The sequence below is a fragment of the Rhizophagus irregularis genome, chromosome 16 (genome assembly GCF_026210795.1).
Source record: "Rhizophagus irregularis chromosome 16, complete sequence".
Classification (NCBI taxonomy): domain Eukaryota; kingdom Fungi; phylum Glomeromycota; class Glomeromycetes; order Glomerales; family Glomeraceae; genus Rhizophagus; species Rhizophagus irregularis.
Genome location: NC_089444.1, coordinates 2,190,556 through 2,215,105, shown reverse-complemented (window position 1 = coordinate 2,215,105; position 24,550 = coordinate 2,190,556). Strand labels below are relative to the sequence as shown.

At 27.0% G+C, this 24,550-nt stretch overlaps 4 protein-coding genes across 4 annotated transcripts; 2 read left to right on the top strand and 2 right to left on the bottom strand.

The window, feature by feature from the left end:
• Window positions 1–1,226: 1,226 nt before the first annotated feature.
• On the bottom strand, window positions 1,227–3,297 carry OCT59_008256 (uncharacterized protein). The gene is made up of 5 exons (XM_025321196.2): window positions 2,927–3,297; window positions 2,576–2,779; window positions 2,247–2,492; window positions 1,781–2,158; window positions 1,227–1,704 (listed from the first exon to the last, which is right to left on the bottom strand). Exons 1-5 carry the CDS (start codon window positions 3,283–3,285, stop codon window positions 1,428–1,430), a joined length of 1,464 nt encoding a protein of 487 aa, XP_025169559.1. The 5' UTR covers window positions 3,286–3,297; the 3' UTR covers window positions 1,227–1,427.
• A 162-nt stretch (window positions 3,298–3,459) lies between these two features.
• OCT59_008255 (uncharacterized protein) lies at window positions 3,460–5,860 on the top strand. Its single transcript, XM_066142331.1, has 8 exons — window positions 3,460–3,752; window positions 3,830–3,915; window positions 3,994–4,024; window positions 4,111–4,231; window positions 4,322–4,527; window positions 4,613–4,753; window positions 4,846–5,241; window positions 5,321–5,860. Exons 1-7 carry the CDS (start codon window positions 3,609–3,611, stop codon window positions 5,107–5,109), a joined length of 993 nt encoding a protein of 330 aa, XP_065999222.1. The 5' UTR covers window positions 3,460–3,608; the 3' UTR covers window positions 5,110–5,241; window positions 5,321–5,860.
• A 242-nt stretch (window positions 5,861–6,102) lies between these two features.
• OCT59_008254 (uncharacterized protein) lies at window positions 6,103–6,590 on the top strand (the record flags this gene model as incomplete). The annotated part of the gene is made up of 2 exons (XM_025311646.2): window positions 6,103–6,243; window positions 6,336–6,590. The coding sequence occupies 2 exons, from the start codon at window positions 6,103–6,105 to the stop codon at window positions 6,588–6,590; spliced, it is 396 nt and encodes a 131-aa protein (XP_025169557.2).
• A 16,802-nt stretch (window positions 6,591–23,392) lies between these two features.
• OCT59_008253 (uncharacterized protein) lies at window positions 23,393–24,334 on the bottom strand (the record flags this gene model as incomplete). Its single annotated transcript, XM_066142330.1, has 3 exons — window positions 23,393–23,767; window positions 23,858–23,980; window positions 24,242–24,334. 3 exons carry the CDS (start codon window positions 24,332–24,334, stop codon window positions 23,393–23,395), a joined length of 591 nt encoding a protein of 196 aa, XP_065999221.1.
• Window positions 24,335–24,550: the final 216 nt, after the last annotated feature.

The window sequence follows — 24,550 nt, the reverse complement described above, 5'->3', positions numbered from 1 at the left end:
TACATACAGTTATATAATCTTTATATATGAGTAAAATCCATTGATAGAATTTTATAAAAAAAAGTCTTCTTGAACAAATAGAATCTTATTCTAGTCAATTTCTTTTATTAGAAGTTCAATTCAAACCGAATCTAGCCAATCTGATCTGTGTTTAAAAACTTTGCAAATAATAAAGTTGGTAGAACTTACATGCAAGAAAAAGAGCACGTGGATTAATGCAAATATTTTGTTTTACCATAATAAGATTAAATAAAAACCGATATCGATCAAGAACCTCCGTGAGTTGTTTATTTGTGACTTTATTCGGCCAATCTCATATTCAACCAAACATCTTATAAATAAAGTTATACTCATCATGTAAAGAATCTGGATTTTTTGAAAAAAAATCTTGAAAAAAACTTTATAAAATTTGTCGGACAAATGTAATACGAAATAAACAAACAATATGTTTGATTCTTGGTATTTCTCGAAAAAAAAAAATAAAAATATTATTCCCAGAATCACTTCATTCTAAAAATGAAAATAAAAAAAAAATCCTCGTTAATCTTTGCAAAATATGGTATCATTATAATTAAAAATTTCACAAAAGGATTCGGAAAGAATTGTTTTAAAGACCCTCCCAGAATAAAAAAAAATCTACAATTTGTTTGCGATTATCATCATCATCAATATCATCATCCAATGGAATTTCTCTTGTAATCCCTGTAAATAATTAGAAATTAACCATTATAAAAATCTTTTTTTTGCTGCGTGAGATCCTAACAAAATTGTATGTAAATCTTTTAGTTGTTTTTTGATCTAAAGAAATTTTCCTCTATCTTGTAAACTTTTTTATGATACCCGAAATAAGATAAATATTCATAGAATTCGGAGTGTGACAAACTAACGGAAGTTTCTAATAGAAAAACTTTGCCGAAAATAAATAATAAATAACAATTGAAGTGGGTTTAATCATTATTGTAATTTCCGGTAAAAATTTAGTCAATCGGAAATTTTTCCGACAAAATCCAATAGTCAAAATTTCTTTGTGAAATTTATAAGTTTTTTAAATAATCAGAGTATATTTGTTACACCAATTAAATCTCAACAAATAAAGTTTCGATCACCCGGTCCTTTTCCAATTACATCATAGAACTTTGACACTTTACCTAATTTACTTTAACAATATATGTATTTTAATCACTTTTCTTTGTCTTTTCTTTGTTAATACAATAATACCTTTTAAGTGTTCTTTAGAAATAATACTTTTATTTTTATTCTTGAAACAAGTTTTTGCAGCTAAAAAATTTCGAGGAATTATGGGTCGACGCCTCGTCGCTCACATTGATTTATTAAATCCCGGTATTCCGCGGAATTCTTATAATAATAATTTTTTTTTTTCTATATACTAAATTATTTAAAAATATTAATTCTAAATATAAATAATTTTAACTTTTTTTCTCGGATTTTCCAATACCGAATTCCATTCTAGAATAAACCATACTTAAAAGAAATGCACCCAAAAGGCAAACTGAGACTGCTAAAGGTTTTCTTAATAATTCAAATGAATTGTATGTATAAGATATCTGAAAATTTTTTGAATGATCATTAAGAACGTTAAATTTATCAAGAACAATAAGATATCGTCCTATTGTATCTAAATAAGTTTTGTGAACACCATGTGATTCTTTATCAACAGGAAATGGGGTTTCTACTTTTATATTACTAAAAGTCAAAATTCAAACATATTTAGTTTTTTGTTAAATTCAAAGAAAAAAAAAAGAAAAAAAGCATTTCATACCTTGCACCTTCTGGTAATATAATTCTCACTTGTACTTTATCATAAGTAACTCGAGGGAGCACGTTTATGAAAGGTATGTTCAAAATATATCGACCACTTTCAGAGTGATACTTCACAAAATCTCCAATAGGTACATTATATCCATAATACCAAGTATAATTCCATCCACCGAATAAAGGATATCGTGGCTTGAATTCTAAAACTGTTTTATCTTGTTCATATCGTAAATGAGATGTAGATACATTACCTATTTCATCACGATAATATACGTTTGACGCGTGAGCTGGTAAACTCAATGATAATTCACGTGTCATGACAGAGTTTTGACGTGTATAGATATTTTTATGATATTCAAGTCGCGAAAATTGATCCTTTAATCTTTGTAAATCAAGAATTTTTTTAAAAAAACATGAAGATTTAAACGAAAACTTTCAAATAATATAAGTTGTTTCAATTTATTACTTGCCTTGCCCCTTCTTGAGTTAAATTAAAATGCTCTTCAATTGCAAGATTTCCACCCCAATGACTAATTTCTAAATCGCGTCTTAACCCTTTGACAGTTAATATACTTTGTTGAAATTCATAATGGATTTTGAGTTCTTCGTAAGAATTAGGTTCTTTGCCGTCAAACAACCCATACTCGAGCGTGTTTCGATTACTAGTTATATACCCAGTTGGTTGGCTGTAGCTAATAATAACAGCTGAAGGGAGTCTTTATACATAATTATTGATTATCGATTTGAATGTTATTAAATAAAATGAATATCACGAAATTTGTAAATAATATAAACTTACTTTACTATGGTTTTTTGTTGAGCTGTGTGATAAGCACTATTACCATATTGATTACCACGAAATAATATGTTTTGTCTTCCTGTTTGTGCGATTTCCTTAGGGTAAGGGGTTAGCACGTGAGTAAAAGCTGTTGTTACAATGAATTTAATTTTATCCTCTGGATCGAGACGACGATTGAAGGAAATTTTATAATATTGGATCTTGCTACAATAATTATTCGTTGAAGAAGTATGTGATAAAGGCCACTTAAAATTCTTTGGTTTCCCACATATTATTTCATTTGTGTCATTTGAAATATGCATAACAAACGTATTTTCAAATTGATTTGATAATTTAGAAGAAGCTACCCACTTGAGAGAATTAAATTCTGCTTTTTCAACTTCAAAAAACTGTTCTGTCGTTCTTTCTTTAACTTCAATAAATGATAAGTGTTCATCCCATTCTTTAGGTATAGGATAATAATATTCACCTATCGATTCGTTATGAATGTTTTGAGCAACAACCGCAGTGGTTTCTCGAACGATAGAACTTGTAAGGTCTATCGTTCGAAGCATATTAGTGTTTTTCCAGTTTTTGGGAACGTTGAAAGGTGGTGAAATAATTGCATTTACGTTTGCTGATGCTGTGTATATTAAACACGTAACCAGCACTATAAATGCTAGGAAGCTGTAAAGAAACTTATAAAGCGATCGCATTTTTTTAATTGACATGGAAGTGAAATCACTCGACTGATTTGTTTTTTTCAAAATTTTAATCAATATATTATTTACCAATTAGAAGCTTACACGATTAAGCTCAGGTTGCACGAACTGCGTAAATCCTGGTTTCTAATTTCCAAATATGGGAAAGGCATTATCAAAGAGAAATAAAATTTCCAAATCTTTGACTTATAAGAATAAGAAACCCTTTAATCAGTGGTATCAACCTTTTTGTAAAAGCTGAATCAGCGAGTGCTTTCAAATCCGCTGAAAATTAACTCTCTTGTCGTTTTTATATATTTAACAATAAACTTCTTTTACTTCATTTTAAAATAATGTCGTCGATGGAAATAGATTATGAAAATTTAGGTGTATCTATGGAAGATATAAGTATGGATGTTGACGAAGAAGGGTTCGAATATGAGGATACAGACGATATTGATCTGAAAGATCTCGAAAATGAAGCTTGGCTTATTAAAGTATATAAGAATTTTAAAAATTTTACTTAAATAGTAATTAAATTTCACAACAATAAGTTAATTTCTGTAACCTTTAGCTGCCAGCTTACTTGTTTGATAAATGGGCGGATGTTGCAGATGATGATACTGAACTTGCAAAAGTTCAATTTTTTGTTGATTCTCGGTATAATAATAATCTTAATTTATTCTATTTCTAATTCTTTGTTTATTTCTAATATGAATAATTTTTCTGTAATTACAGTGGAATAGGTAGTCAACCACCAAAACAATCGGTATGTACTAAATTTTAAAGGTTGAATTAAATTCTATCTTAATTGCTAAAAATTCTTTTCTTTTCTTCCTTTTTTTTTCTTAATAGTATAAATTTATCCTTTCAAACATCGAAAGACATGAAAACGAACCCAAAGAATATGACCTTGAAGTTGTTGATAATAATGTTGCTGATACATATCTTTTTTATCAAAATAAAGATGATGAAAGTAAGAATCCACTCGATCTTTTACAGTGGCTTTCTAACATAAGTAATGTTTGTTAAAAGATTTAATTGACCTTTTTTTATATATATATAGGTGTGTCCATGGCAGCTACAGCAAAAAAAAATTTTATAGTGAAACCAACATTTGGGGTCGATTACAGTAGAAAAGTTCGCCAAAGAACATTACAAGCTGCAACACCGATGAGAAGAATTAAGATAATAGGGGACAATGAAAATCGTGGTGCTTACGTACCGCCTGGTGCATCTGCGGCTGCTATTGCGAAATTCGGAAACCTTGTTGCATGTATCATCTTAATCATTTATTCAATAGTATTTAAATTTATACGTAAACCTCAACATACATATATTTTTTTTAATATTACAGCAAAAGAAACCAAAAGTATCGATCGATCAAAAGACTACACGTATGCCAAAGAACGAACTTATAGATTTACTATTTGGTGCTTTTGAAAAGTACACATATTGGACATTACGTGGATTAAAAGATTATGCGAAACAACCCGAGGTATTTAATCTAAAATGATTTTAATATTTTCTTTTTACGTTTTATTTGTAACTTTTCATTAATTAATATTCATTTTCTCATCATTGACTTAGTCATATTTAAAAGATGTGTTGAATGAAATTGCTATACTAGATAAACGTGGACCATATAATAATTGTTATCATTTAAAACCTGAATATAGCCAACAATCGTCAAATGCATCAGAATCTATTGCACCATTAGGATTAGAAGCGCCTGCCGCTGGAACTAGTAATGAAGTTGAAGATGATGATTTTGAGTTTGAGAATGATGACGATATTGAACATAAATTGGAATCTGACGAGGAAAATTTATTTGGAGATGTTGGAGATGATTAATAATCGTTTACTAGAACATCATATATAAGAGACATTATGACAATAAGGGAACGGATTTTATTGGATTAACCGAAGTTATACATTAATTGGTTGATGTACTATTATAATTACTTTATTAAATTATGTAATTAGGTGAGTAAGCGTATCCTTACTTTAATTAATGCACAATATACTTTTTTTTTTAATTTCAATTCGTATGTTCTCAATTTAGAAATAAATAAATATAAAAATATATAAACCCACTGTATATAAGAAGTAAATTGATTCTTTTATCTCATGTTTACTCATTAGCTAGTTAATTTTTTTTTTTGATGGACCACGACTTCGTGATAAAGCTATTTCAGTTTATATAAATATAGTTCAATGAAAATTAACATACTAAATATAAATTATAAATTATCTATTTTAATTTGATATCAACCTTTATTATTTCTAATTAATTATTTATATGAAAATCTAAAATACCAGATATCAAATATCAAAATACCAATGATAATCATTAGTAAAATTTCTAATCTGTAGATAAAATTCCATTTCTATAAACTCTTCAAATTCCACTTTTTTTAAAAATTTAAATTCCATTTCTATAAACTCTTCAAATTCCACTTTTTTTAAAAATTTTTCTTTAATTCATTTAATTCATTTTTTTTTGATTTATATTTAATTCCTTTAAGATTTTGCATATTAATTTTTATCTTTTTCTTTAATCTTTCATTAAATTATATAAAGTCACAATTCTTTATTATTATGTAGTTATTACATGATTAATCCTAACTACATTAGTTAGAATATTCCATTTTATCCAATTTCGAATTAACAAATATTAAACGAAATCTAATCTAATTTTAGCTGATCGTTACCAAAAAATTGTGATATCGCTTACCATTAATCACCTATCAGCAAAAATTCATTAATATCAGCATAAATCGAAAATAAAACTATTTGCCAAATTTTTAGTTATAAAGCATACATAAATTGATTATGTCAAAAGTGATGAAGAAACCAAAAGTATCGATCGATCAAAAGACTACACGTATGCCAAAGAACGAACTTATAGATTTACTATTTGGTGCTTTTGAAAAGTACACATATTGGACATTACGTGGATTAAAAGATTATGCGAAACAACCCGAGGTATTTAATCTAAAATAATTATAATATTTTCTTTTTACGTTTTATTTGTAACTTTTTATTAATTAATATTCATTTTCTCATCATCGACTTAGTCATATTTAAAAGATGTGTTAAATGAAATTGCTATACTAAACAAACGTGGACCATATAATAATTGCTATCATTTAAAACCTGAATATAGCCAACAATCGTCAAATGCATCAGAATCTACTGCACCATTAGGATCAGAAGCGCCTGCTGCTGAAACTAGTAAAGAAGTTGAAGATGATGATTTTGAGTTTGAGAATAATGATGATATTGAATATAAATTGGAATCTGACGATAAAAATTTATTTAAAGATGATTAATAATTGTTTACTAGAACACCATATAAGAACATGACAATAAGGTTTATTGAAGTTATGCATAATTACTTTACTAAATTATGTAATTAGGTGAGTAAATGTATCCTTACGTTAATTAATGCACAATATACTTTTTTTTTTAATTTCAATTCGTATGTTCTCAATTTAGAAATAAATAAATATAAAAATATATAAACACACTGTATATAAGAGTAAATTGATTCTTTTACTCATGTTTATTCATTGGCTAGTTATTTTTTTTTTTGATGGACCATGACTTCGTGAAATACATATATATATAAATATAGGTCAATGAATATTTACAGAAATTAACATACTAAATATAAATTATAAATGGGTTTTGTTTTTTATCGCCATGGCGATGCATCGCCAGTGTCACGTGATTTTATAATTCCGGCCGGAATTAAAAGATCGTCAAAGAAATTTCCTTTTTTGGAAGTTCTGTGTAACAAAAACTTGAATTTTGCTGAAAAATAAAATTGCCTTTTTTGGATTGTGTAACGTTACCTAAATCTCCAAAAAAGGATGTTTTGGCCAGCGTTATAAAATTTGCCGAAATTAAGCATGTGATGTATAGGGTGTGACAAATAGTATTTTTTGCACTGAAAAAATTCTGTCCCCAGAATAAATAATAAAAATGGAAAACTAGAGGATGTGACGCGGGGTGACAAATTATTCACATATGTAAAGTCACGTGACACTTGCGACACATCGCTATGGCGATTTTTTATAAAATCCATTATAAATTATCTATTTTAATTTGAAATCTTTATTATTTAGAGTATAAAGAAAATTGTATAAGGAATTCTGATCCTTATATTTTTTTTTTAATACTATCTTTTAAAAATACTTATGTTTTGGAACAAGACTTAACCTTCATCACTTCTGCAAAGAGATTACTGGTGGTTTTCTTTTTACTAAAATCAAAAGTTTGAAGTAGTGAATTAAAAGGTGCTGAGGACCTTTAACAGTACATGTGGACTTTGCTAAGAAGCTTAATAATGAACAAAATTAAAATTGTCCTGCTATACTTGTACCAAGTTTCCATCCTTGAAGATTTTAATTTTGTAGATTTACATAATAACTTGCAACCATTTATAAAGTCATAATAATAGAGATTTGATAATACCTCAAATTATTGTAACATATATTATTACATCCTTTATTATTTCTAATTAATTATTTACAAAATCAAATTCAACTTTTTTTTTAAATTTTCAACTTTTCCAATTTTTTCTTTGATTCATTTAATTCATTTTTTTTGATTTATATTTAATTCCTTTAAGATATTGCATATTAATTTTTACCTTTTTCTTTAATATTTCATTAAATTATATAAAGTCACACAATTTTTTATTATTATGTAGTTATTATATGATTAATTCTAACTACATTAGTTAGAATATTCCTTTTTATCCAATTTTGAATTAACAAATATTAAACAAAATCCAATCTAATTTAATTGTGATATCGCTTACTATTTGATAATCACCTATCAGCAAAAATTCATTAATATTAGCATAAATTAAAATAAAAAACTATTTGCCAAATTTTTAGTTATAAAACATATATAAAATGATTATTTCAAATGTGATGAAATAAATATATAAAAAATTGTCAATTTTTATTATTAAAATAATTAATTTTAAATATAATTCTATTTTTTTATTATTTTTTTTTTATATCAAAAAGAATCTGAAAATCCATATTTTAATCATTAATTTTTGTTATTCCTTTAATAACAATAAAAATTTTTATTTTATTTATTTTATTTCTTTTATTTTTCTCTTATAATAAACTTTATTTTATTACTTCTAATAGAAAAACCTCTTGGTAGCTTTTGATTTTACATTTCTTATACATTTTCTTTATTTTTGTGAAGTTTTAAACTTAAGATAATCTGCTGAAAAGGTATATTACCTAGAATAAGCAAATTAAGAATAACAATGAGGTGTAGATATGACTATACACCTTCTATTAAGTGGAAAAATAACCTTACAAAATGGAAAAGTTTACTTTAACAAGTTAGACATTATAGAAATTTTATCAATTTTTTATATAAGAACAACTTATATACTAACAGACTTACATTCTTTAAGATACTTGATAAAGCTATCAAAAAGTATATAGATGTTCCTTAACATAAAAAAGTACCTTTTTAAAGAATATCTCTGAAATACTTTTACTAATCTAATTATACTTATAGCCAAAACCTCTTAAGGGTATAGCTAAATCTGAAAGTCTGAAATTCTAGTTTGAAACTAGTACTGAAATCTGAAACTCTGGCCGAAACTTATATAGGTTGAAATTAATTTTTAAATTTTATACTATAGGCTGAAACTGAAAAAAATATAATATGCATTATTGCATTTATTTATTATTATTTATTACTAATTATAATTACATTAATAATATTATTATTATAAAAATTTGTATTTTACGCATTTTGCACAAAATGCTTCTATACATAATTTTTTTTATATGCACATATTTTAAATTTATTAAATATAATTTTAAACAAATGTGTAAATCATATAGGCCAATTTTTGGAATTAGTTTAAATTAAGATTTTTATAAAAATTTAATATTTTAGTAAAATTAACATTACACAAATCTAAATTAAATATGTATTACATATTTATATAACTCAGATTTAATAAAAAATAAAAAAAATTTTTAATTAATATTTAAAAATAACGGTAATAACCACTTCTTTTTTCCCATTACTGCCCATCACTTTTCATCATTTTTCTATTCACTTTTATTAAATGGAACAAAAAAGTTTATAAGCATATATAGCAGTTATTTTTAAGTAGTAAGTAAAAGAAAAAACTTAATATTTTATATATACTAGTGTTCACCTGTTGTCTACGACAACAGTTAATATGTAATTCCGGCCAGAATTAAAAGATCTGCAAAGAATTTCCTTTTTTGGAAATTTGAGCAACACAATTTTTTAATTTCTCTGAAAAGTAACAGAAGACAAAATTTCCTTTTTTTGGAAATTTGCGTAACTGACAATTTCCTTTTATGGAATCCTGTGTAACCCAAAATTTCAGTTTTTCGCCAGAAATAAAATTTCCTTTTTTGGTCTTGTGTAATATTGGCGACGAATAGGAGTAGGGTTACACAATTCAAATGATTTATTTATATGGTTAATCTAAATATAACGCCCACGTGATTGCAGTGTTTTTTAATATATAGATAGAAAAGACATATTTTTTTATAATTTTTAGCTTTAATTTATTGTTTTTTCTTTGTAAGTAAAATAAATAATAAGATTTTTTTTTTTCAAAATAACTAATTATCACAGGTCGAAATGCTAAAAATCGGCAAAAAAAATGGCGCGAAAAGCAGAGGTATTGCTTATTGGCTTGCATTGTGCTTCGTTTTTGGCTATTTACGAATTAACCTATACTATTTGTAAATAGTTTATACAAATTTGCGAATAGTTTATGCGATTTGCGCCATTTTTTTTGCCTATTTTTGATCATTTGACGTGTGTATATATTTGTTTTTATCTTTTAAAATTATTTCATTAGATTTATTTTACTAAAATCCTTAAATAGCAAATAAAATCTTTTAAATAAAGTAAAAGAATTGGAATTCTCACACATCAAATGACCAAAAATAGGCAAAAAAAATGGCTAGAATTGCATAAACTATTCGCAAATTTATATAAACTATTTACATATAGTATAGATTAATTCGCAAATAGCCAAAAACAGCCAAAAATAGCCAAAAATAGCCAAAAATAGCCACTGCTTTTCGCGCCATTTTTTTTGCCGATTTTTAGCATTTCGACCTGTGTCTCTTATGAAAGCATTTTTTGGTAAGAAATAAAATTTTAGATCAGACTTTATGCAAGTGACAGAATCGTGCATTATTATTTCTAAAAATATGCCAACATTATCATTGTTTTACATTCATTTGAAAGCTAAGAATTTGCTCTATCATAGGAATCAAAGATCAGGAAATTGGATTACTGGATGAGGTGTAATTAACAATCAAAGTTAAATCAAATTTAAATTAAAAATAAATATATTGGACATAATTATTCACAATCCAGTGATTCAATTCATTCAATTTTAGGCTTGTTAGATAAATCTCAATTTTCTCTTTCAAATGAATATAATTTCATTCATGTAGCTTACATCTACAGGTATTTAATAAATTTTTTTATATCAGATTTTATCAAACTTATAAAATTTTATATTAATAATATAATTGATGATTCCTAAACATTTATATATATTAAATAAATTATTTTAAATTTATTTTAAAGATAAAAGTTGGCATCACCTTAGGGAGTAAAGATCATTTAAATTGAATCACTACATATGAAGTAATTAATAATCAAATTTAGATAAAATTCAATAAATATATTGAACATTATTACTAAATGAATATAAATTTATTTATATAGCTTATTTTTACGAAGAATTATCAATGATTTTGTCATGAGAGTTATATTTGATCTTTTAAATTTTAATGATATCTTATATTAAAAAAAAATTAAAAATTATATACTAATTAATTGGTTTTTTTTACATTATCTAGTATAAATTTATTATTCTTATATAAATGATAATTTATATTTGCTTTAATAAAATTATTTTAAAAAAATTAGATTCCAAGAATCAGTCCATATGATGCATCTTATACATATCAATTTTGGTGTGCAGTCAATATGATCATGTGTATAATTATTTAGACTTTTAAATATATCAATTCTTGATCAATTTTTCCCACATCTCTTTCTTTCTCTTCTTTCTTAACCTTACCTTTGCTACTATTTTATAAATTTTATCATAAATACTATTAAAATGAGCGATTCAGAATCAATTTCAAGTGATAATTCTAATGATGCAATTTTTTCTAATGATTTTATTAAAAGTATTTTAGATGATAGTGATTCTAGTGAAAATGAAGATAATTATGATATGAATGTTTCACTTTGATGTTGGAAGTCAGTTCATCTTTTCTTACTTGAAAGGCTACTTTTAAACATATTAAATTTTGGATTCATTAACAAGGTTTTTTTATTTGCAAAGGAAGGTTTAAAAAAGTACAATCTAGGCAAAGAAAACAGACAATTGTATGTCATTGTAAAGAAGTTTATAATAACAAATCAAATAAATCATCAAAATCAAATCGAACAAATTGTAAATAGCACGTAAATCTCTTCCAGCCAGTTAAAAATAATCCAAATGATATAATTTTTATTACTACACTTTTTAATAAGCACTTTGGACATAATTTGAATATTACTGCATGTCATTTTGAAACATCCAAAGCTTTTACAAAGCCTATGCTAAAAGACATTGAATGGATGTATGTAAGTGGTCATTTAAAACCATTAGCAATTAAATGTACTACACTACTTGGAAAAAAGTAGGCGGACGTCATATTTTATTAATTACTCCAAGATGTACATAATAATTTGCTGAAATTTTATCACGCATAAGCTTTATTGTATAAATAAATAATGATGTAATTGTTATTTCATTTATAGACAACCATCAAATGTGATCGACAAATTAGGATTTTGTACTACTTCGCACCATGTATGATTTAACGGAAGTTGAACGCAACCAGATTATTGGTCCATTTAAAGGTGGCGCGCAGGACAAAAAATTATTAAAATGCTTGGCTTTTACGAACAGCAGTTTACCGAACTATTCAAATCTTTTGTGAAGGAAAAAGTCTTGAAACTCAGCCACGAAGTGGACGTCCTAAACTTTTAAATTGCCAACACCAAAAAACATTAAAAAAAATTGTCAAAACAAATAATCGTCAATCAGCCGAACAAATAAAAAATAATTTTCAAGAGAAAACTGGACTACAAGTTACTACCAAGACTATAAGGAAAAATTTGCATGAACTTAATATTTTTTCACGTATTCCAGCATTCAAACCTCTTCTTAATGATAAACAAAGAGAAAATCGTTTAAACTGGTGTATTGAAAGGAAAGACTGGTCTGTTAGAAAATGGAAGTCAGTTATTTGGAGCGATGAAAGCCGCTTTACTATATTTAAAAATGATGGTCCAGGTCGTGTTTGGAGAACCCCCGGAATAAGGTTTAATGTTAAAAACATGGTTCCTTCAATAAAACATGGTGGTGGAGGTTTAATGATGTGGGGTTGTTTCTCAGGAAAGGGGTTAGGGCCGCTAATAAAAATTAATGGTAAAATGAACCATCGTGACTATATACAAATACTCGAATTACATTTACTTCCATTTATTAATAATAATTATAATGGACGAGGTTATTTATTCCAAGATGATAACGCCCCTGTCCACACCGCTAAAAATGTTAAAAAATGGATAGAAACAAAAAAGGTTAAAATTTTAGAAAATTGGCCGAGTCAGTCACCTGACTTAAATCTTATCGAGCACCTATGGTCAGAGCTGAAAAGGCGCATTAGAAAACGTCCCAATCCTGCAAAAAATGTGAGAAAATTGGAGTGTGCTTTACATGAAGAATGGAATCAAATTCCTAATAATACGTTAATTAATTTAATTGAAAGTATGCCACGCAGGGTTGAGGCGTGTATTAAGAATAATGGATGGCCAACTAAATATTAGTTTTGTATATGGTTTAACTAATAAAATTTAAAATTTTGACCCCACTTATTATGTACGTTTTTGAGTAATTAATAAATATGGTGTCCGCCTACTTTTTTCCAAGTAGTGTATGTTGAAAGCTAAATACAATAGAAAGGTTTATAATCAAAATTTTTACAAAGTGATTTATAAGCATCAATGCAGTAATAATACATGAGGTAATGATATTTCACAAGTTTTTAAATATCTTAAAAAATGAAAAGAAGATGATCCACGTTGGATAATTTATAAGGATTGGGACCATAAAACTAATACACTAATAAAGCTTTTTTGGATGAGTTTAAATCAATTGAAATCTTGGTATAAATATAGTGATATTATTCTTAATAATAATACTTCAAAAACAAATTGTTACAAACTATCACTTTCATTTTTTGTAGCAATTGACAACAATATAAAATCACGAATTATAACACAAGCATTGTCGATCGTGAAAGCAAAAGGGACCGCGTATCTTGAATAGGGCCCTTTACTTACTAAAATATGTTACCAGTAAAAGAAATTTCTTTCATATGAAACTTTACCTTAGGATTTGCTTAAATTCTATTGGTTAATTGACTAAAAAGAAAAAAAATCATAATAATGTAACATAAAATTTCCTTTTATAGTAGGATCTTCAAAGAGTTTTATATGTAAACCTTACCTTAGACCTGGGGTGACCTATCTTAATAGTAGGCGGGGTTCTGCTTGAATATTACAATGCACATTGAAAATAATAGGATTAATGCCAAAAGTGTTTGTGACAGATGCTAATCCTGGCATAGATACTGCCATTTGGTTATAATATCCTTCTACTGTACATTTGCTATACATTGTATTTGGCATATTGGTCAGAATTTACTATTATGTCTTAGGTCAAAATTTGATGGATTATTTAATCAATTTAAAAAGAATTTTTATGAATGTCAAAATAGTTTAGAACCAAAAGTATTTGAGCAATGTTAAACAGATTTACTTGTTAACTATCCAAATGCTGTCAATTATCTTGAGAAGACTCTTTATCCATCTAAAACTTCTTAGGTCTGTACATTTAATACTAATATCTTTACATTAAATATACAAATAACATCATGCAGTGAATCTGTTAATACTACTTTTAAACAGTTTTTAAACAACTCAAATAGCACATTAATAGATATGTTTCTTGCAATTAATGAACGATTAGAAGAAGAGCAAAATAATAATGATTATGCAAATTGGCATAATACTCTTTTAATAACTTAATTTGCTACAATTGCTTTAAATGCTTTTAATAATGTAATTAATGAATTTAAAGAATTTACTACACTATTAATTCAGAAAATTATTTATAATAAAATGGAATTAACGTTTAGTTATGAAGCAAAGCATTTGGATCAATCTTATGTTAATAATAAGAATTTTCAGGTTTGATGATAAAAAGTATCTTTATTATTAAATTTATTTGATATATATTACTTAACATTATTTTTCAATAAATTTCTTAGGATTTGTCATTTGATTATAATTTTATCAAAAAATAAGAAACAAAATAAATTACTTTTCAACAACTTTTATCATTATGAAACAAAACTACCATTAAAAGTTTTGGGAAGTTAATTATTTAACTTCTTTTGAAATACATCATCTGGCTATTTTATTGGATAATGGAATATATAAATAAATACTCATGCTTGTTACTAGTAAATCGTGGTATTACATACAGACATTATCTTAGTGTAATGCTACGAACTCTAGAGGCTAAATTTTATATTGGACTTCTTAACCAATATTGGTTCATAACAAATCATCCAGAACTTATTAAGAATCAGCTATTTTACCTGCTTCAAAATTTAAAGTTGATTTAAAGATTCTATTTTTAGAATTTAACAATATTTCTGATATTTTTAATTTAACAAATGATAGTTTAGAATTGAATGATAATCCATATGTTTTTCTGAGTAATTAATGCCTATATTATGTTAGTGTGTATGGATTAGCCAAGAAAGCTAGCCAAATTGCTTGTAAGAGTTGTGACGAATCTTTTGTCACTTTACTTGAAAAATACATTAACAAAAAAAATAGAAAAGCATTAAATTTAGAACAATCTAAATCAAGTTAAATTATGGAATGGAATGATTGTGAAATTACAAATAGTTTAAAAATTGATCAAGAAAATGTTAGCCAGATAGAAAATCCTATAATTAGGCATCCTAAAGGAAAATCACCAGGAACAGCAAGATTTAAAGGACCTTTGGAAGCCTCTAATGAAGTTAATAAAAGCTGTAAATGTGACTTATGCAATGAGAGTGGACATAATCATACCACATGTCCAATAAACACCAATTGAAGAAAAAGAAAGAATGATAATTAGATAGACCATAGATTAATTGAGGTTCGTGAATTGATGATACTTAGTAATTTGAGCTCAGCTCCCTTCAGTCCAGAAAATAGAACCTTGTTACTTATTTTTCGTTTTATTAATTTTATAAGTAAATCTGAATAATTTCACATACTCATTCAATTTAACAATTTAATAAAAATTTTATTTATAAAATGTTATTAAATTAAATTTAATTTTATCATGCTATTTATTATAATATAACTTTTAAGTATTAGAGGGTGTGTACAAAAAAATATACTGCATTGTCTTAATTTTTATTAATTAAAATTTTTATGCTATACATAAAAAATATTGTGATTTAAAATTTTATATATTTTTTATATACCCCTGCATTTTGCACAGATGCGTAGAAAATAAAAACCTTATTATTATAATATAAGCTAATTACTAAAAAAAAATACTAAAAATTATAAAAAATTACTAAAAAATTAAAATTCACTATATATAAAATTGATAAAATATTAAAATTAAGATAAAATTTAACTCTTATTATCATTATGATCATTCATTTCTCTAGTTATTAATACTTCAATCTTCACGTTCTGAATCTAATACAACAGTTTATTTTTTTGACTAACTATTATCTCATCTTTCTCAGATTCATTTCATTCTATATTAAAAATATGTGAATCAATATCTATATCTAGATGAGTAACATTTAGAATATACATTTTAGATATATTAAAAATATGTGAATCAATATCTATATCTAAATGAGTAACTAAAGTTCTAAATAGTCTGAATTGGTCTAGATTAGGAAGTAACCTAAGACCAGATTGAAAAAATTGGTCATTTTAATCTGATTCAGTTTATATTAAAAGAAGAATGACCGGACTGGACCAGTTATTTTAGTTCAGTCCAGTCCAGTTCTATAATAAAAAAATGTTGTAAAATGTTTTTTTAATTATAATTTCTTAGAAAAAATGTTGCAAAATATTTTTTCATTAAGTTAATTAAAAAAATATTGCACAACTATTTTTTTAATTAAATATACTTAGAAAAAATATTTCACAACATTTTTTTGTTAAGTTAATTAAAAAATGTTGCGAAAACATTTTTTTAATTATAATTGCTTTGAAAAAACGTTTTCACAATATTTTTTTGTTAAATTAATTAAAAAATGTTGCAAAACATTTTTTATAATTAAATATACTTAGAAAAAACATTTTGCAACATTTTTTCTTTAAATTAATTAAAAAAATATTGCGCAAACGTTTTTTTTATAATAATATATTAAAAAAACATTTTGCAACATTTTTTTTATTTAATAATTAAATAATTGTAACAGTTTTAATATAAAACTATTGCGAAAACTTTACTCAGTCCAGTCTGATCCCAACCTGTTTAATTTAGTCTGGGTTAAATTTATAATTCAAAACTAAACTGGACCAGACTAAATATTTTAATCCAGATTGAAGCATCAATCCAGACTGGACCAATCTGAATTTTCAATCCAAGTTGTCAGATTAGGACTGACTTGATTAGAACTTTATGCGTAATATTTAGAGTATATGTTTTAGTTATATCAATAATTGTATCAATTATATTTTCATTATACAAAAAATTATAATCTCCTTCTCCTCCTAACTCATCACTAATTTCTGTTAATATATTTATTATTTTTTCACGTAACAAATGTTCAGAAGTATCAACTGCATAAAAGGCAATTCACGCTTTATATTTGTAATATAATAAGTATACCATTTACACATACCTTCTACCTGATCTACAGCTAATTTTGTATGTTTTTGGCCATAAAATCATCTTAACACTGAAAGAAATGCTTACAAGAAGCACTGTGTAGAAATACAACAAAAAGCCAAAGTGCTAAAGCTTGTAATTCTCATTCTTTCTTAGTATTTTGAGCAGTTTCCCACCAAATGATTGGTATATCTGATTTATAATTATAATGTTGATTAAATAATACTTTCTTTTTCATATATTTTTGCATTTGAGTAAGTAGTTTTTCACATAATTTTTGATTATGCCCATGTTCTTTCAAATTTGTACTGCTTTAACAGTAATATTAATTATGATCTTACTTAGATCTATACCATTACCTAAAAAAATAAAATAATAATGAATTTATAGTAAAAAATTTTATTTATTTTAAATAGAGATAAATTTTTTAAATAAATAAATCACAACTTACTATGATAATAAGAATGTAAAAAAAATGCTAAAAGAAAAAGATCATCAAAAAATTTGTTATACTGTTCATTAAATTTAATTACACAATGATTTTTAAATTCTATATTTTTGATTTGGCATACAATAAACTGCACTTGCTAGTAACAATAAATGAATATAGCAATCAGTAAGTAACGATATTTTTAATTCTAAACATCATACTGTAACCTTAAATGAATAAAGAATAGATGTAATAATTTGATAATTTTCATAAAAATTTCAGTCACAAAGTACAGTCAGACCCCCATATGGTCACCTAATTGGTTCTCACAAAATCGGTGATTATATAGGAGTGTGATTGTATGAAGGAACCTTCATACAATCACTGCCATATTAAAAATCATGTGTGGTGACTATATAGAGGTTTATTAATAAAAACCGTTAAAATGGCATATATATATATATATAAAATGTAATAAATACTATGTATAAATATTAATTAAATAACTTTATTTTAATGTTACTAGTGTCACCTGTTGTCTACGACAACAGTTAATATGTAATTCTGGCCAGAATTAAAAGATCTGCAAAGAATTTCCTTTTTTGGAAATTTGAGCAACGCAATTTTTTAAATTTCTCTGAAAAGTAACAGAAGACAAAATTTCCTTTTTTTGGAAATTTGCGTAACTGACAATTTCCTTTTATGGAATCCTGTATAACCTAAAATTTCAGTTTTTCGCCAGAAATAAAATTTCCTTTTTTGGTCTTGTGTAATATTGGCGACGAATAGGAGTAGGGTTACACAATTCAAATAACTTATTTATATGGTTAATCTAAACATAACGCCCACATGATTGCAGTGTTTTTTAATATATAGATAGATTATATTTTATGTTATTTTATCATTTATTATTTATTATTTATTAAATGTTATTATTATTAAATGTTATTATTACTAAATATTATTATATTATGATTAAACGTTATATTATTAAATGCCACTAGTGTATACCAAAAAGACTAAAAAAAATCTGTAATTGGAACTTGCTTTCGAGATTGATGTTCAAGCCGCTTGACTATCTTAAAGTATTTTTTAAAGATTTTCATATCCTCTATGGAGAATTTATCTATTTCCTGCTGCTCAAAAAATGTAATCCAAGTCTGTAAGGATTTGAGAGCATCATTTGGAGGCACTAGAATTTGTTCTTCTTCTTCGGAATCACTATCATTTTCATCATTTTCATTATCTTGATCTTGAATTAGTCTAACTATATCATCATCACTCAAAATTTCTTCAGTGGGAATTTCTTCCAAATTATGGAAAAAGTCATATAATTCATCTGCCAACAAAGCAGCAGCAGGATTATCCATATCAAGTTCATTAATCATTTGACCAATATCTGCTGCATCATCATCCATCATTTCTTGTTGGATTTGTATCGCATTATCTATTTCTTCATTGGTTAAAGAAGGTAGAATTCCAGTCTTTTTCCAACAGTTCTGGATTGTTTTTTCTGTCACATGATCCCACGCTTCTGCAACATAGTTTATTGCTTCTTTAATATTAATTTTCTCTTTATTGATATCCTTCCCATCTTCAAAGAGACCCAGTATATGGTGACAATATTTTCTCTTGAAATAATTCTTGAAACTTGCGATAATTTCAGCATCAAGTGGTTGGAGGTGACTTGTAGTATTTGGAGATAAGAAAGCCAGTTCAATATGAGTTAATGGTTGATATCCACTTGATCCACCACTTGATCTACTACCACAACCTTTTGATCTACCACCGCGACCTCTTGATCCACCACGACCTCTTGATCCACCTCTTGATCCACCACCACGACTTTCTGAAGCTAAAAAAATCACGTAATAAATCTGAATTTATTAAATTTAATTGACAAAGATCTTACCAGTAGTTTCAATTTCTTCATCATTAGTATCATCTTCATTTTCTCATTTTGCTCATCTTGCTCAGCTGATGAATAATTTGGATTGAAATGTGATGGAGCATTGTCAACTAAAAGCAAGATTTTTTTGTTTTTTGCTCTAAAGTAACTATCCATTTCATAAAGAACTTTTTTAAAAACCACAGAATTTATCCATGCTTTTTTATTTCCATGATAAAAGACTGGAAGACGTTCTAAATTAACCTTTGAAAGAGGTCTTGAACGTTTTGCATTTCTAATTACCCATGGTTTGAGTTTATCAGTTTCTGTTGCATTAGCACCAAGTAGAACTGTAATTTGTGTCTTATCTTTCTTTCTACTTGGAACTGGTTTGGTTGAAAGTGTTTGACTTGGTGACATTTGATAAAAAAGGCCCTATAAGATACAAAATAAAAAAGGAGATAAGGAAAAGATAAAGGAATATAAATAATAAATGGTAAGACTTACTGTTTCATCAATATTATAAATTTGGTCAAGAGTATATCAGCTTAGAAGTTGCTGTAGTTTTGTTCGTTCTTCTGGGAGAGAAGCTAATGGTGCGCTTTCTGACTCTCCATGTATATGATATCTACGAATATTATTGCGTTGTTTGAATTTATATAGCCAACCATTAGAAAATACCAACTCATTTTCCTGTAAATTAAATGCTTGAGCAAATATCTTTGCTTTTTTTTTAATTAACAATCAGTTAAATTAACACCTCCAGCTGTAACATTCTCCACCCATAAATTCATGGCTTAATCGAGTATCAGAAATTTGACCGCCTTATGTCTAAACGTCTTACTAGAATCTTCTGTATTTATGATAGCTGTCCACTTGTCACTTTGTAACAAAATTTTCGATATAGTGCTCCTGTCAATTGTTAAATTGGGATACACTTCATTAAAGTAGTTTGCAATATCTACATGACGTTTATTCTTATTGGCCTTTCCCCATTCGCAAATTTGACATTTTACTTCATCACTTATTGCCGAATGACGTTGTTTTTGTTGTCTAAAAGGTGGCATAATAAAAGAATAAAGCAAAAAACTTTTTTTGTGTTTCATGATCATCTATTGCTGCGGATTTATATGTTTTAATGTGTTACAAATTGATCATATGTCAACTCGCGTACGTTTATAGATTGATGATCATACGTGTTATATGCCAATCAAAAAACCATGTGATTAAGAGAGGTCTAATTACTAATAGAAATGATATGCACGTTTGGAATTATGCGGTAATAGTGATTATAGCCAAATTGTGCTTATAGAGGGTAATTTAATATTATTTAAAACCGTTTCTCAAAATCGGGTTCTTATATAGAGGTGTAACTGTATGGGGTGTGACTGTATGAGGGTCTGACTGTATATCTTTAACCCGATTTTTGATATTATTTGATCATTTTCATGTTCTGAAAAAATCTAAATAAATAAATAATAAATAAATAAATAAAGAATTAATAAATATTACATAATAATTTATATAATGCAATATACATATAAATAAATTAGTTACTTACCTTCACAAAAGCAAATTCAAATCTTATAATAGAATTAATACAGTCTCATATAGTGAATTAGCGTATTTTTGTATGACTTTTTAACCCTTTTCCTTTGATTTGTAAAAATTTAATTGCATTCTTTAAAAATTGGCATAAGACATAAGACATTGTAAAATACTGATGAATCACACTAATTTTTTGAATTGTATTTGCAACAAATATATGTTTACATAAATCTTTTGTGATTAGGTTAATACAATAAATCATACATCGAATATTAAGAATATGAGAATATTTTTCACAAAGAATTTTTTAAGCAATACGAATATCTGGCGCATTATCTGAAATTACTGTGGCCAATTTTTCAGAATCAATATTATCTATAATTTTAATGATTTTACTGTCAAGAAATGTGCCAGTATAATAAAGGACATCAGAATAATTTTTTGAATACCATAAATATTCTTTGCGTTTCTCAATAATTAAACAATAATCATAAATTGATTGCCCAATGGAATTTGTTCATCCATCAAAAGCAATGGTAAGATTATTTTCTTCATTAATTATTTTACTAACTTTGAGTGCAATTCTGGATATTTTCTGAATAATAAGGGTTTTTGTTAGGATTCAACAGTTTAAAAGATTATAGGTAATATGTAAAATCTTAATAAATTCAATAAAGAAAGGATGTTTAATAAGAGAAAATGGCAAATTACAATATACAAACATTTTTGCCAGTATTTTATTAATTTGATTTTCTTTGACTAGTGGAGTAGGAAAATTTTCATAATGGTCATCTATATAAGTTTGTGATCTAACTAATATTACTTGATTTTTATTTTTTACTAGATTTAGTGGTTGATGTTGTGATTGATGTTGTAGCACTATCATCCTCTGAATTTTCATTATTACTTGTTAACATCATTAAAACATTAATTTTTATTTCAAATCAATTTTATTATAATCATAAGTAAGATGTCTTTTAAGTTTTGCCACTTTAGCCGTAATCCAATAAAATTTACAAAATAAACAAGTTGTCAAGTAATATCCTTTAGAATTATCTTATTCATTTGATGTATATATTAATTTTTTTAAAAATAAAACCATTGATATTGATTAATATTTATAAATAAAAAATGTTATTTTTCATTATAGAATTTAATTTCTGATACTCCAGGTGATAATTTTATAGAAGTTATATTAAATGATATAGATATATTAAATATTGTTGAAACTTGGAAAATTCATCAAGTAAGAGGTATTTCTTATAAAGAAAATCTAGTAGTTTTTTTAATGATAAATCACATATTTGTACTTATTACAAAAGAAATAATTTGCCACCATTTTTGGAAAGTTATGTTTTATTCTAATACAGCTAAATTTCATATTAGTATTATTCCTATTTTTTTTTTAAATTTATAGTTTATTAAAATTGACACTTGGATCCATACAGTATAAGTGTACCACACCACAAAAATACAGAAAATAGGTCAACCACCTCCCTAAGTGCAATGCGAGAATGCATTAATAAACTTGGTGCAAATGCACCTTTGAACCAAAGAAAATGCAGGAAAATAAAAAACAAAAAAAAAGAGCCCCGCATATAAAACGAAAACAAAAAAACAAAAATGTAAAAATAAGGAAACAGTCAGTAACGAAGCCATCCTACTACAACCACACCCCTAAAGCTAAGACTATCTAACCATTCTTTCGAACTTATATTATGACGCTCCCAGCTTTCTAAGCATCGACCTTATTTCTGCTAAAATAGTAAGCTTGTCAATACCGCCCAAGGCCTTATCTATATTCTTGATTTCCTTGGCCACCTTTGTCTTCTTACTCGACTGTGTGTTAGTAGTATTTGTTCGAATCTTGGAGTCTCCTTCTTGATTCACCTTCTGAAGATTCCTCCTTCTTTGCTTCAAGTTAGGGGTAAAGTACCTCATCCAATCACCAGTAAATTCATCCAAGCTAAACGGCTTACCAATGACCTTTTCCAAGTCAGCCCACGATTCGTAGTAAGTGATTAACTTGCGGGTACCCTGATCTTGAATTAGTTTAAATGCTTTGCACCCAATAGGTGCAAGAATAGAGTGAGCGGTATAATGTTGCTGTGTTTACTGAAGCAGGAACTCCCTTAAGCACAGCCTGGAATCGTTCCCGCTCTTTTCTTTATTTGAGATCCCAGTTAGCCAGAAACTATCATACGGGTAATCCTCCAAGTGGAGCTGTTCATGCTCCATCATTCCATAGTCTTGTCGCCTCTTGATTGAGTTCAATCGAAACTGTAACAGTAACGTATTTCTGTTGGGATTTAAATTTAATCGCAACTACTTGACCCCGGGCTTTAAGATGATTAAGTGTATCAAGTTGAGACCAGATGGAGGAGATATCATAAACCGTAATCTCCTGAATAAGGTCTTTATTCGCAGGCTCATATCCAGTCATAACGGTACTAATTGTTTTAGGTGAAGTTGCAACAGGTTGTTTCTTGGTAGTCTTATTAGGACTTTGGCTGTTATTAGCTTTTGAAACGGGCGCAGTTTTTCTCTTTTTACCACCAGAAGGTGAAGGCAAGCTTGGTCTGCTGACATCATCTTTTGGGTCCTATTTAACCATGTCGGCATATGAAACTCGCTTTTGTTTATTTTTGGACGTAAAAGAAGTGGCGGTAGCTGAGAGGTTTTTGATTGGTACCTCTGGTTGTACTGCAACTTTTGATTGGTGTTTGGACATTTTTGGCGCTTCTAAAATTTCTATATCCATCGGTTGATCCTCTACAGATTTGGACGCGTCTGGTATTTGTTTGGATGACGTTATCTGTTATTGCACAAACTCTCTGCAAGCGCTTTCCATCCCTTTACTAACGCTTGCTTGGATAAAGTCAAAAGACTCATAAAAAAGAAAGAGTAAGTGGTATAAAGATTGTAAGTCACCAATACCAAAGGTTGAGAGGGCGTCATGATGTTTCATTAATAAGTTATTAAGGTATTCTCCATCGCCAGTAGTGTTTTCGACGGTTCAGACAATATCTTCTTCAGTTAAACCGAAGGAGCTATATTTTCTAAAGGCGTGGTTAACCGGTTCATAGTAAAGAGCTCTATTCACAGCTGTGTCAAGGTCGTCGCCTTCAGAAAAAGCTTTGGAAATGTTTGTTGTTGACGAGAAAGCCATAGTTTCAGAAAATTTTCCTTCAAAATTCCTATGGGAAAAAATGGTTCATACGATCAGCCTGTATTATTCCTATTAAATGGTACAAAGATGATATTTTAATGAAATTAAATAGTAGTATACTTGAAAATTCACCTGTTTTTATAGCAGTAGAATCATCTGATATAACAATGCTATGTACAATAGATTTCACTCTTTAAAGTTTAAAAAAGTATTTTC

Excerpts from the sequence above, each read along its gene's own strand:
- OCT59_008256 (XM_025321196.2), bottom strand. The coding sequence starts at position 3,285 with ATGTCAATTAAAAAAATGCGATCGCTTTATAAGTTTCTTTACAGCTTC. Across the intron at positions 2,493-2,575 it reads CAACAAAAAACCATAGTAAA|ACTCCCTTCAGCTGTTATTA; the intron begins GTAAGTTTATAT and ends TTATGTATAAAG. Across the intron at positions 2,159-2,246 it reads TTAACTCAAGAAGGGGCAAG|ATTAAAGGATCAATTTTCGC; the intron begins GCAAGTAATAAA and ends TGATTTACAAAG.
- OCT59_008255 (XM_066142331.1), top strand. The coding sequence starts at position 3,609 with ATGTCGTCGATGGAAATAGATTATGAAAATTTAGGTGTATCTATGGAA. Across the intron at positions 3,753-3,829 it reads ATGAAGCTTGGCTTATTAAA|CTGCCAGCTTACTTGTTTGA; the intron begins GTATATAAGAAT and ends TGTAACCTTTAG. Across the intron at positions 4,025-4,110 it reads GTCAACCACCAAAACAATCG|TATAAATTTATCCTTTCAAA; the intron begins GTATGTACTAAA and ends TTTTCTTAATAG.